The sequence below is a fragment of the Triturus cristatus genome, chromosome 9 (assembly GCF_964204655.1).
Source record: "Triturus cristatus chromosome 9, aTriCri1.1, whole genome shotgun sequence".
Classification (NCBI taxonomy): domain Eukaryota; kingdom Metazoa; phylum Chordata; class Amphibia; order Caudata; family Salamandridae; genus Triturus; species Triturus cristatus.
The window spans coordinates 333,883,393-333,897,858 of record NC_140592.1 but is presented as its reverse complement, the minus strand read 5'-3'; the positions used below and the strand labels follow the sequence as shown (position 1 = coordinate 333,897,858).

The following is a 14,466-nucleotide window of genomic DNA, read 5'->3' as shown; positions in this document are numbered from 1 at the left end:
CTCTGCACTCTTGTTCCTTTCCGAACCTTCTTTTTGTAAGGAAATAATTCCCTTTGGTGCCAAAGAGCAATAATGACAAGTCGTTGAGTGCACACAGGTAGTTGTTGTCTTGGAAGCAGAATCAGAGAGTACTATCAAAATGAAAGTCCATTACCACCAATGTAGACTGATAATTATAAAGGAGGTCTCTTACATTTCTACTAATACTGATATTGTAAACCAGCTACCACAATCCAATTTGAAATGCTAGTTTCCAAATATAGCAATAAATCTTCTTCCTCCTAGTGAATATGGTAATCTATACAACTGCCACAAAAACCCTTCCTTGATTCCACCATCCCATTTTTTTGAATGAATACTCCTACCACAAACTGTTCCAACTGGATGCATCTATACTCATGTGTCTAGCAAAATGTCAATCCACCAAAAGAGAGAAGCGTGCAAATGCTAGCGTAAGTCATGCCAATCTTCTTTAGAAAACATCAACAAACAGGTTGAAGAAGAGGTTAAGGCCACTTTTTGCTGTTGCTTTTTCAAGCCTATCAACATTTATTTGGTGTGCTCTGTTCACTCCCTGTCCTACCACAACCCCCCCTCAGTCACTCAACACCTTACTAGGGGTATGCATTATTTTTATTATACAAGCAAAATCTTGTCATTGGCAGTTTCCCTCTTTTTTCTACTGAAAACACTTGCATACCTTTTCTCTGCAAGAGGCAATTTTTCCTTGCGAGTGCCCATATTCCTTTGAAAGTGCTAGTTGGTGCTGAAAATAGATGCGGCATCTTCCCTGCAAGTTATCTTTAAAGTTGTTTTCATCGTGATATTGAAACAGAATGGATATTTTGCACTCTTTTTTTCCACTAACAATGTAAAAAGGGTGCGAAATTCCTGATTTGCAAACTGAATTGCAAATCTTATTAAGAAATTGATGTAAACTGCTGGTAGTGAAGTTATTATTCAGAAATCTGGGAAGTTTGCAATGGAAAGGCCTGGCAGCTATGCCCACGTTTACCCATGAATGACAGACTGGAGTGAATCAAAATTGTCAATTGTGAAAGGAGACACTGCAGGCAAATGTATTTTTCTATGTGTCTTTCTATAGAAGAGCCCAAACATGAATAAAAAACATGAGCCTGATTGACATCTTCGCAGTAAAGGACCAGCATTTGAGAATCTGTCTCATTGCACATCTTCCTCTTAGGAATCGGGTCAGGGAACCCAAAGTGTCCCACACAGGATACATTTTTAAAGTAGTACAGGTCCCTTAAATGTTGTTTTAAAAAAGTTTAGCATTTGGGAATGAGCAATGGTGGTCTGCTGTTCCTAGTCTAGGTCGGAAATAGCACCCTGCCTAATTAATGTTCATTAGTGAGGTCATTTTGCAGTCCAGAGTTTGCTATGCGAACACTGATAACGCTTGTTCTTATAGCCATGGGACCATAAATGACTTAATTAATTATGAGCCTAGTTTGTACTTTGAATATTCTATGGATGTGTGTGTGTGTGTGTGTGTGTGTTAACATGCATACTGGGCATTTCTACTTTGGGGATTATTCAGAAACTGAAAGTGGGGACAGAGAAGGGGTGGCAAGAGCTTGAGAGAAAGAGAGGCAGGATAAGAGAAATGGGTAGCACATGGGAAAGCATAAAGGAGATACTGGAATGAACAATGCGAGGAGAGGCACTATGTACACACTTTGATTATCATAACATATTCTAGGGCTAGGAGTGGACAGGGAAGCCTCACATGGCCTAAGCTCTATGTCCCTTGTACAGATCAGGTTGGGAGTCCTTCGAGCAACCTGTGAACTTAGGATGTGAACAAGTGCATGTGAGGAGCCAGCATTTTTTCAAAAGTTAAATGGGAGACTGGAGCTGCTGCATAGAATGTGCCCTGCACAACACAGCTTTAAATACTCGTTTATCCAGTGGAGGCTGGTAGGGAACGGTGTGATGAGGCAGGTGGTGTAAAATATTTTTAAAACCACTTACTTCTTTCGCCGTGTCTCCTCGTCGCCTCTCCACTTCTCTTCCTGACTCCGAGTCCGGAAGAAGGAGGAAGCACACAGGCTCCATAAAGTCAATCACAACGCTGCAATTGCATTGCAGCATTGTTATTGGTCTGAGCATTGTGATTTGGCACTCAGACGGGGAGAGGAAGCCTGTGCATGTTCTCCACCCAGGCTGTGTATTACAGCCCGGTGGAGAACATGTAGAGTGTGCATGACTGCTTGGCCAGCCAAGACGGCCGGCCAAAGTGTGATGCACACTTAAGAGCAAGAACCACTCCTCCTCCCTGTACCACTAGCCCCGCTCCACCCTAACCCAGCACCGCAGCAACTAAAAATAAAATGAGAATAACATGGCTATTATCATTTTATTTTTCCATTTTCCACTGCTCTGAGAGCAATGGCGAGACACTCCCCCACCTTAGCAGAGGAGCTGCCCCTGCATTTATCATTAGAGATGCTATTAAGGAGGATTTTATTTTGAGCACGTGAAGTGGGAGTGTACAAAAATAGATAAATACCAATGCACAGGAAAGGGGACCAAGTGATTGCCATTGGCTTAGATTTGTAAGCATTCCAACCGCCATCTTTGTGTTTCCGTGAAATGTCATAATTGTCATGGGTATGCCTAGATGGGGGTTTTGTGCTTGTTGTTCTACTGGAATCACATTGTGAGCACTGTTGATGCTCTTGTAGTCCGAAACAAGTCTGTGACTGCTTGTGTTTCTGTACGGAGGGAACCTGCCCTTGCAGTTCGGGCAGGAGCGGCTCCTTCGTTATGGAAGAGGAGCGTGGCCCCACTGCTGCAACCAGCAGATGCATGCAAAATAAAATGATAATAAAACAATTAATAAAACTGCTTTATTATTATTTTATTTTACTCCAGAGCCGCAGCCGAGTCTTGAGGACGGGGCCAGCAGCAGCAGGAGGAGTGGTGGACATAGGGCACTGCAAGTGCGCATGTCGGTTTGGCCGGCCAAACCCTCATGCTCACTTGGATATCTCCAGGATGTTGCTTGGAGATATCAGCAGGGCTCGGGAGCACAGGCAACACGTCTTCCTTGAAAGAAAGAAATAAAGCACAGAGATCTCACAAACGTCTCTAGCGATGCCCTTCTAGTGCCTTCGAGTGGCTTGGACCTACACCCACTTACATAACTTTCTAAATCCTAGTATGTCTTGATGTTGCAATATAGTTGTAAATAGTTTCCACTTGAAGAAGTCTTGGATTACCTTGAGATTCCTGTGAACGATCTTCAGTGAGTGTAGATAGGCAACCGCCTCAAGTACCTGCCGGATAACATTGCTGGTATCACGTTCCGAGTAATAACCCTGGTCCAAGATCCAGTCAAACACTTCACGGCCAGTGGCTCTGTTAATGAGAAAAATACATCCAGGATGCAGGGTTACAGACACAGTGGCAAGCAACAGGGAGAGGTGTATTTTGCTGTAACCAAACAAAACCATGCATGCTGCGATTATTTGGTTTTTCAGGTGTGGTCACACTGTGGTGGGCTGTAGTAATTAATTCCAATAAGTATGAAGCCATATGCTTGTAAGATATTTCAAAGAAAGTTTCTGACATGAGCTTGTTAACAATATGGGGCTGATTTATAAGTATTACCAGAGGAGTTGTCTTTTATGCACTTTCACAAGAATTTGTGAATCAGCCCCCAAGCATACAACTTCCCATTAGTAATGAACAAAGGAGACACAGCCCTTTCTAATTGTACTCATTGAAAATGAATATTACCTGAATATTCCAGGTTTTGATTTTTATGCCCAGATCACAGCGGCATGTAGGAGTACTTAAACAACTACAACAGGAGTACTACATTATGTTCGGCAAAATTCTTTTTTAATTAGGCTCCTCTTTTTATGTTCCATACCCATTAAAAGGTTTGCATGCTATGGTAATTTTATCTATATTTAAAACAAGTTTGTTTGATTTAAAATAAATTTTACTCCACCATTACTCATCTACATCATGTAATACATAATTATTTAAATTCCAAAAAAGAAACAGGATATAAGCATTTCATTGGCACCCTGAATTCATATACATTTCTTTAATTGGCTACTTTTACAATCCTTTGAGGACCCATCACAATATCTTAGATGTTTTAAGCATAGTAATCTCAAACAGCGTTAACAAAAAATTACATGACCCAGTTTTTCAATGAATCCTTGCATAAAAGACAACAATTACTTTAAATGTCTACCCAAAATATGAAATGTAAGCATGGGTCCTTGACAGTTGCACACATGTGCTGGGATCGTTAAAATGTCATAGCTTCTTATCACAGGATATGCTCTACAAATCATACAAAAATGGATATAGACAGCTTTTGTTTCAATAGTATAGAAATCCGCCCTTATAGGCTAATCTTTAATATCCTTCTTCAATGTTGCTTTAAACGTTGTTACATTGGCCAGCTTGTCTGCAAATATTTCATCCATGATTTTCACCCCTATATTACAAAATTGACACTCTTTACATAGAAGGCAGAATTACTAATCCCTGTCTCATAGTCAAGCAAACACAAGTTCTTAAAGGGCCATCCACTGTGGAAGCAAAAACAGTTCTATTAATCCATTCCTTTATCACTAATTTCTATCATGCGGGCGTAATCTTGTGTGATGTCATTAACTTTGCTTTATGCATTTTACGTGAAATTCCCAAAATTAGACTATTACACTACTTTGCAGAATTATGCACCATTTGCGTCCAACATTTAGTGCACCGAAACACTCGTATTGAGGGTCTTCATGTCAGTCATTGTCTACTTTTATTTAGGTGAAATGCTGTAACATTCTACAAGATAGCGTTGCTCGCTTGTTATCTTTACCCATTTACAAAATAATTGTGAAAAGTATTAGGTGATCTGAGGAAGAGGATTTGCTGATAATTTTGTTCAAGAGAGACTCTGAAGTTGAAAGAACGTCCTCTGAACACTTTTTAAAGAATGATATGTCAAAGACAAGTTGTTATATCCTGATTTAGGTGTAATGGCTTCTTTCCCTATTTTCCCTCATACCTTCTGCTCAGCCAGTGTGTGAGATGTGATGGAGTGTTGGTGAGTGCCTGGCTTGGGTGAATGTCAGTTGGAGAGAGTGGGCTGATCAGTAGGATGCTGCTATTGATGGGGTGCATGCATAGGCATATACATTCATCTTTAACCTGTAACTAAGAGTTATCTTATTCACTAAACCTTCATCATATAACCTATGTGACCTGCCTACAAAGGGGCTATCCTTATTTGCAACAATGGTGATAATTGGAAAATAACCTACACGTGAAAGGAGATTGAGGAAGAAGAGAAAGTCTACAACAGACAAAGAAAGAGAGTTTGAAAACAGGAAAAAAAAAATAGAGACATAAAGAGGCAAGTGGGACACATCCTGAGCCCACCAGTGTCTCAACCCATCAGACAGCCTGCAGACTAAGAGGGTGGTCTTCTTGTATGTACAATGAACAAGACCTGATGTGCCTGATTAAATGGACCATAAATGCTGAAGATAGGGTTTTCTGAATTCTACGTGTACAGAGTTGATAAACATATCTGCAATCCTGATGTAAATTGAGTTGGGCGAGCAACTGGAGTCAGCATTTCTACAGCATTGAAAGAGTGGTCAACACAGTGTACCTACTACAGCAGCCGAGTGAAGCTAAGCATCGCTGTGGGGGTGTTATTTTCGGGGTGGATTTAGCCCCATTAAGTGACGGTGAGAATGCATACTGGGGTGCTAGGGAGCGCATGTTCTGTGTTGTTATTCAACATATATACTTAATCAGCGCATGTGTCTAAACTGGAGCGGCAGGCACCTTGGTGCAATCAGCGTGAGTAGGGCAGCAAACTGTGGCATCAGGTGTAGCATGAAGACTTCCCCAGGGGCTGTTGTGAGCAAGAGTGTGAGCTGAACACTCACATTGACGTTCAGCTGAGAGGAGGAGGAGCGCCTACATCAGTGTGACTTTGTGTAAGACTTGTGTGACCTCGTAATATCATTGCGTCATTGTGAGGGTGCCATGTTTAAACAGGGCTGTGGCCATAGAACTTCAATGTTTTATCAAAGTACGAAGACGAGTCTGGAAGGGCTTTGACTGTGTGCGTTGTTACAGAGCTGCTGGAGTCACTTGTCACGGTGTCAGGAACACCATAATCTTCAGGCCTGTCACGGCTTGGATGTGTTTAGCAGTGTCAACACGCGTCGGAACTTGGTACTTTCATATGTCAGGGAAAGGAAACAGATCTGATTTTGAGGTATTTCGGACTAATGTATCTGACTTCGTAATGGAGTCTCAATCATAATTGGGGCTTTGCTGCGCTGAGTTAAACGAACTTGCAAAGGGAAAAAGGTGAAGAGTTTTCTCGTGACTAATACTAGTACTGGGTAAGCCTGAGCCTACAGTCTGATTACTATTTGAATGCATGTTCGGGTGAGGTGTTGCTCACCGGAGCGGAGAGGCTCTGCGATGCGTCCAGGTGAGGAATCTCTCACCGGGGTGGAGGAATTGATTAATGCAGAAAATGTTGTTAAATCATCAAGTGTATATGTTATTGTGATATTGAGTATTTAAGTACTATGACATGTTATACAATGTTTGCGCAGGGTTCTGAAATGTGTGTTGTCAGAATATGTTTGCTTAAGCATACATGTGTCTGCTGTTGTGTGTGTATAGTAGAGGGGTTAGTGGGCACTCATTTTGTGCAGAAAATAATTGTTAATGTTGATACTGCCCTACTGTGTTGAATTTTATAAATGCCATGTGGAAATTGCGTATGCAGGAGAGGGTGTGTGCATGCAGTGTTGCTACGTGGTATTCAGTGTAGAGTAGGGATGAGCAAGGGTGAGAGATTTGTTGCATTCAATTTAATGTAGTTTTCTGTGGTGCAGGGATGAGTGAGGGTTGGAAGATGCCCTTTGCCTACTGTTGTTACACGTGAGTGTGGTTAAAAGAGAGCCTTTTCCAAATGTATGCAGTGCCCTGATCGGTACGAGTGAGAGTTGAAAGATTCTCTTTGCCTACTGCTGTAGTAAGGGTTGTACGATATCCATTTTGTTGTGTGTGATATGGGGTTGTTCCTAACAACCTAGGGGTCATCCTCGACTCCACCCTTTCCATGACGAAGCAGGTCAACACAGTCACCTCCTCCTGCTTCAACACCCTCCGCATGCTTCGCAGGATCTTCAAGTGGATCCCCACCGAAACAAGAAGGTCGGTCACCCAGGCCCTTGTCAGCAGTAGACTGGACTACGGAAACGCACTCTACGGAGGAGCCCCGGCCAAACCCCTGAAATGGCTCCAACGCATCCAGAACGCCTCCGCACGCCTGATCCTTGACATCCCTCGCCGCAGCCACATCACACCCCACTTGAGAGATCTGCACTGGCTCCCCATCAACAAGAAGATAACCTTCAAACTCCTCACCCACGCACACAAGGCACTCCACAACACCGGACCAGCGTACCTCAACAGCCGACTCAGCCTCAACACCCCCACCCGCCAGCTCCGCTCCGCAGACCCAGCCCTCGCCACCGTCCCCCGCATCCAAAGAGTTACCTCCGGCGGCAGATCATTCTCCCACCTCGCCGCCAAGACATGTAACACCCTCCCCATCCGCCTGCGGCAGACCGAAGACCTTCTAACCTTCAGGAGACTTTTCAAGATCTGGCTCTTCGAACAATAGCAGCTTTTCCCCCCTTAGCGCCTTGAGACCCTCACGGGCATGTAGCGCGCTTTATAAATGCTATGATTGATTGATTAAGTTTAGGTAGTGTCCTGTTGCAGGGATGAGCAAGGGTTGACAGATATTCTTCTACTACTGTTTGAGTGAGGGTTGAAAAATGCCTATTTTTTTATTATTGAGTGTGGGTTGAAAGAAACCTATTTCCATATGTACGTAGTGTCTTATTTGGGATGAGCGACGGTAGAAAGATACTCTTTGCATACTGTTTGAGAGAGGGCTGAAAGATACCTTTTTTTTATGCGCAAGATGTCCTGTGTTGGTATGAGTGCTGTTGGAAATGATTCAAGATTAATTTATATAGTCACAAGATTCCCTGTGATTGGGAGGGGAGTGTGGGGTGAAAGAGTACCTTTTCTACGGTCACAAGATGCCCTGTGCCGAGTGTGGGTTGAGAGACTCAGATGTGAAAAGATTTTCTCTCGTTTCCTGAATTATTTATTATTACTATCTTACGTTTTCTAATGTATATTTTTCTTATTATTTTCTAAGGGGGAAAATGGGTTATATTCTGATTTAGGTGTAATGGATTGTCTCCCTAGTTTTCCTGCTGCTCAGGCATGTGAGCAATGTAATGAAATGTTGGTGAGTGCCTGGCTTGGGAGAGTGTCAGGTGGAGAGAGCGAGCTGAGCAGTGGGATTCTGCTCCTGGTGGGGCACATGCATAGGCATATACATTCATCTGTAACCAAGAGTTATGTTGTTCAATAAACCTTCATCATATAACCAAGGCGTTAGCCTTATTTGCAACAGAAGTGTAATTACATTTAGAATACATTGAAAATTAGGTGTTAGTTGTATCCTATCTAGAAACTGCATCAAGGGCATTTTTTTTACTAATACACAATGAAAAGGAAAACAGTTACTAATCACTCTTAGCCTCTATCTTCAGTACCTGAGTAGGGCGCTACTCGCGGCAAAGCGCTTCAATTCCTAGTCAGGGGTAGTTAGCACTATATAAATAAAATGCACAATTACAATACAATAGTGCGTGCTGTAACAGTTTCAAATCCCAGCGCTGCAATGAAGCAGAAAGATACAGTTTTGAGACTCGATTTCATCTCAGCCACTAGAGGGTGCCATGTGCCCATAAGAAAGCTGTATGGTGTCCCTTTCGCTGTTACCGAAAGTGATTCGAGCGCCTCATGTCACCTAGAAGGGCTAGAAGCCTGCAGGCCCAGGGTTAGAGTTTCAACAAGAACGAAGCCCACGTGACTTTTCACGTCCCGCATTATGTCAGTTCAAAAATAACACTTCTGCATTGTAACTTCCAACTGGCGACCAGACCCTGTACCTGAGAAAACAATCCAAGGAGATTTCTAAAATACGGAGGCAGGGACAACATTCTAAGGCCTTCTAGAGTTTCCCTCGTGGGTCAATATCGCTGCCAGGAATAATCCTGGATCGATGTCAGTCTAAAACTAGAGACACTCTGGGGGAGAAAGCATGGATTCTTCAGTTAACACAGCAACATATAGCAAAATCCCATCAATAGATGTCAGTGTTGGGTGAGAGAATAATAGTAGTAAGTAAGTGACGCAATGAACACAGACAGCTGAGAGCAAGCTTGTGACCTTAATGTGAAGAAGCTTTCTGAGCCCTGGCAGTCTGTTCTTTCTCTGGTTTTCTTCCAAGCAATCAGTTTGCGTCACCTTTGCAAAAGTTCCTAAAAAAAGTATGGTGCTATACAACCAGTGCACTTCATTTGTTGTGGTATTTGCAGGTTGTGGGTACAACATTTATTTTTAGGGGCAGGGACTTATTTTCATCATTAGACATTGACCCAGAGCAAGAGAGAGAAAGACAGAAAAGAGAGAAAGGTGGAGGAAGAGAAAACTTAGGAGACATTGACAAAGGGAGCAAGCAGGGATGATTAGAAACCTGCAAGAATGCTCTAAAGAGACAGAAAGTCAGTGGCAGTGGAAGAAAGGTGCACATGAGTTGGGGCAGAGTGGTCAAAAATAGCCAGCCTTGGTCTTCAACAAAATTTGGCATTCGGAGGGCTATGTAAAAGATTTTGGTCCGCAGGATTTTTTTTCGGGGTGGGCAATAAATTCTGCTCTACTGGCGCAGTTTTTGCCACTCAATCAATCAGGGAATTGAGTAGCGCGCTACTCACCCGTGAGGCGCTGGGAGGTGGGGGGTGCAGCTCCGAGTCAGCCGAAGAGCCAGGTCTTGAGGCTCTTCCTGAAGGTGTTCAGAGTGGGGTGAGCGTCTGATGTTGATTGGGAGCTAGTTCCAGGTCTTTGCCGCAATGTAGAAGAAGGCTCTTCCACCTGCTCTGGCACTACGGATGCACGGGGTTTCGGCGAGGTCGGCGGAGTGGAGGTTTCTCTTGGGCACGTGGAAGGAGACTCTTTCGTTTAGGTATTGGGTTCTGGTGTTGTGGAGGGATTTGTAGGCGTGAGTAGTAGCTTGAAGGTTACTCTCTTCTCAACGGGGAGCCAGTGGAGGTCTCACAGGTGTTGGGTGATGTGTTCCTGTCGTGGGATGCCGAGGACGAGTCTGGCTGCGGTGCTCTGGTGGTCTGCAGTCTGCAGAGCAGGGATTTGTCGATTCTGGCGTAGAGGGCGTTTCCATAGTCCAGTCTGCTTGTTATGAGTGCGTAGTCGACAGTCTTTCTGGATTTGGAGGATATCAATTTGAAGGTTTTACGAAGAATGCAAGGGTGTTGAAGCAGGTGGAGGCGACGGCGTTGATCTGGTGGGTCATGGTGTGTGAGAAGTCGAGTATCATGCAAAGGCTCTGGATGTGGTCCGCAGGAGTGTGGGGGATGCCGAGGGCAGTGGGCCACCAGGTGTTGTCCCATGCTGAGGGCGTGGGTCCAAGGACGAGGACTTCTGTCTTCTCCGAGTTGAGCTTCAGGTAGCTGCTGCTCATCCAGGAAGTGGCGTCTTTCATTCCTTCCTGGAAGCTGAGTCTGGTGGTGTGGGGATCCTTTGTGAGGGAGGGGATGAGCTGAGTGTCGTTGGTATAGGAAACTATGCTGAGTCCATGTTGTTTGACAATGGCGGCGAGGGGGCCCATGTAGATGTTAAAGAGTGTGGGGATGAGCAGTGGAGCAGTGATCCTTGGGGTACTCCGCAGTTGATCTCTGTGAGTTCAGAAAGGAGGGACAGGATTCTGATTCTTTGGGTTCTGCCGGTGGGGAAGGAGTGGATCCAGTTGAGGGGGGTTCCCTGTATGCCGGCGTCATGGTGTCTGGCGGTGAGAGTGCGGTGGGAGAGGGTGTCAAAGGCTATAGAGAGATCTAGTAGGATGAAGGTCGCGGTGTGACCCTGGTCGAAGAGAGTGCAGATGTCGTCTGTGGCGGCAAGGAGGGGGGTCTCTGTGCAGTGGTTGCTACGGAATCCGGATTGGGATGGGTAGAGGATGGAGTTGTCTTCGATGAAGTTCGTTAGCTGGACGTTGACGATCTTCTCAGTGACTTTGGTCGTGAGGGGAAGGAGAGAGTTGGGTCGGTAGTTATTGAGGTCCGTCTAGTCTGCAGAGGGCTTCTTGAGGAGGGGCTTCCCTTTTACGCATTTCCAGTTGACAGGGAATGTGCTGCATTCGAAGGTGGCGTTGATGATGCGTCATAGCTTGGGTGCTATGGCGGCCGCGACTCTGTGGAAGATGTGCGCCGGGCAGGGGTCCGTGGGGGCTCCTGAGTGAATGCTTTGCATGGTTTTGGCGGTGTCTTCGGTGGTGACCGAGCTCCATGCGGAGATGGAGGCTGGCTGTCGTTGCGCAGTGTTCCAGCCAAATTCTCGTGCTGGGCTCACCAACTGTAAGTTGGGGAGCGAGAATGGGCATCTCCTGGCATGATTTTTTGGCGCTATGAGGGCACTAGGTGAGATATTTCAAATATGGGCGGTTGCGGGCAGTTACGACAATTCGCAGCGACAAAAGCTGCTGCTCGAGTAGAAAATCTGCTCGAGAAGCAGCGCCCTCTGGCTCGCTGCTTGGTGCCGTTTGTGCTGATTTTGCATAACAGAACAAGCTCCCAGTGCTAAAAATCAGTGTGAGTTTTCATGTAACTCTGCGGAGTGAAACTCTAAGGGTCTGCCCACCCCTGATTTATTTCAAACAAATTTAGCACTACAAGCACACCCCTAGTATGGAGGGAAATATTCCCATCTAGCTGATTTCTCAGTTTTTGTACAAATCGTCTGGAGGGGCGTAAGGCCACAAAACCTAAGTCCTGAAGTAAGGAGACTAATGTTGTTTCTCAGCATCACTAAGTTGGTTTTGCTGACCATTTAACGTTAAGAATTAGGTCTGCATCTAGTAATGAATGCATGTAAAGTACGTTTGCAGAGATGCACAATTTTTTTTTATATCAGTTCTTTCGAAGATCTAAGTGTCATCTGTGTAGATGAAATATAAACAAAAACAAGATGTAAAGTCAGTACGTGGTGGGACAGTGCACATTGATCGTAGGCGGGCTCAACGAGGAACTGTACAGCCTCTTGATTAAACAAGAGATGCGTGTGTGACATAGGCCCAGGCGAAATGTTTATTACGTGGCCAAAATCATGTGAATCATTCAGGAACTAGACATTACATCAATTATGCAATAATGTTGCTGTTTCATGGTTTTGCAATTTTGCAGAACTGGCACCCACAGGAACCTGGTTTGAATATAAAATATTTAGCAGAATGCATTATGTTCTTGAAACAGTCTCCTGCTATATATTACTTCACTTTTTTTATATGAAGCATGCCCTCACATACAATTTCCATACAAGATACTAGCCATGAATATTTCTCGAAATACACACAAATGTCTGTCATTTTTTGCGAAAACAATGCACATATCATTAAAAAAAGCTTGTACTGGTATGAGGCAAAGTGTTGAATATCTTAGCATTGTAAGGGTGTTATCCAACCAAAGAAAGCTGCTCTATTGTCAATTAATGTCAGGCAGCTTACTAGAACTCCAAGTTCAATAGTGTCATATGATACCAACAGAGATTTAGAACACACACAGTACTGTGGTCAGTAACCTGATGAAATTGTCTGTCAAGGTCATCAGCACAGACTGTGTCCCCTTTCCTGGTCTAAAGCCATAATGAAAATGATCTAAAATGTGGTTGGACTCAACATTTGGATCTGCATAGTAACAGCTGTTTAAAGCAGCCTGATGGGCTATATCAGAATGCACAAGTTGATTTTTTTTATCAGTTCTTTAGAAGATCTCTCCAATATAAGGTCTTAACAACAGGCAAACTGAAGATGCTCACCTGGTTTGCCCTACCGGATTCTGGACAACAAACATCTAGCCACAGGGCCAACTGGCATGGCATCTGACATTGTTTTAGTTCCATAATAGAATGAATGTTCTCCCTGACTTTGGAAATATTTGTAGAGAAACACCAACCCAGCGCATCCCACAGATGCTGGTCACAGAATAATTGCGTGGCAGAATTTGGAAGTCATTATATTTTTTGAAAGATAGAACATTACATTTTTTTCTTCATGGTGATGGCAGCCATGCTAATAATAGAGGTGCACATGCTACTAATAGTGGTGCACAAAGGTTCCTTACAGTTGTATATAGGTGATTTATTTTCTCATGCCGAGTAGCAGTGGTTTGGTGTGGTTCTGGGAGCTGTTGGGCTCACCTCTGCCATTCCAGATTTTGTGTGTGCTTCTATGTAGCTAAAACAGGGGTCTCCAACCTTTTCTGTAATAAGAGCTGCTTATGTTCAATGAAACCCATCTCAAGTGACTATTATCAGTGTTGTAATACTGACCACATCAAGCAAGATTAGATTAGTGACGCCCCTATGCAAGATTGCAAGCGATGATCACCTCAGAGCATCAGGCAAAGTTATATTACTAATTGTTCTCTGCACTGCCTTATGACAAAATAATAATCAGCTGTAAATAAATTTTGAAAATTCAGCCATTTTCTCCAAACATCAGCTTATGATTTCTGAAAATATTCACATTTTCATACACGCTTTTGAATGTTGATATACATTAGAATCAAAAGTTTCTAATTTAGTAGAGTTGTCTGCAGTCAGTAGAGTCCTTGCTTTAGAAGCCTGAGCTAAAACGTAAAGGTGCACAAGTGGATCTGTGCATTTTCTTTGTTAGTTGCTATAGATTAGTTGACGATACGGGTTTCAGCAAGTGGTTAGCGTAGTAAGGATCATGGGCCAGATGTAGCTAGATGTACGAAGCTTTTGTCACCTCACAAACTGCCCGATTCACAGAATTGCGTTGTTTGCGATCTGAGGAAAACATTTTTGAGTGTACAAAACCCTATTTGCGATTCAGCAAGCTATGACTGAATCACAAATTGGGTGTGCGAGTCACTTTTAGGAAGGGGTGTGCCAAAGTCATCTGTTTCTATTTACCGATTCCCCGGGGCATGTTTGAATGTTTTGTGACCGGAACACTGCCTACTCTTAAAAAATGAAAGGGAATCTTTTTTTTAATTAAATGCATCCCGTTTTCCTATAAGGAAAACGGGCTGCATTTCAAAATAAAAAACTGCTTTATTTAAAAAACAGTCACAGACATGGTGGTCTGCTGACCCCGGCAGTCCACCATCCCTTTGAATGCCATCCATTCCCAGTGGATCGCAAATTGGGACCTGCCTCATGAATATTAATGAAGAGGGTCTCCTGTGACCGATTGCGAATCGTAAACAGTGTAAGACATACTGCTGCATATAGTGGTTTGGGATTTTCTAATAGCGTATCACTAACATT

The 14,466-nt window shown here is 43.7% G+C and overlaps 1 protein-coding gene across 1 annotated transcript in view; it reads right to left on the bottom strand.

Moving 5' to 3' along the window:
- LOC146797873 (caM kinase-like vesicle-associated protein) overlaps positions 1–14,466 on the bottom strand; it is a 592,979-nt gene that overhangs the window by 86,038 nt on the left and 492,475 nt on the right. The window contains exon 5 of the mRNA XM_085625076.1: positions 3,246–3,384. Within this exon, the coding sequence (XP_085481202.1) occupies positions 3,246–3,384 (139 nt within the window). The remainder of the gene's footprint in view (positions 1–3,245; positions 3,385–14,466) is intronic.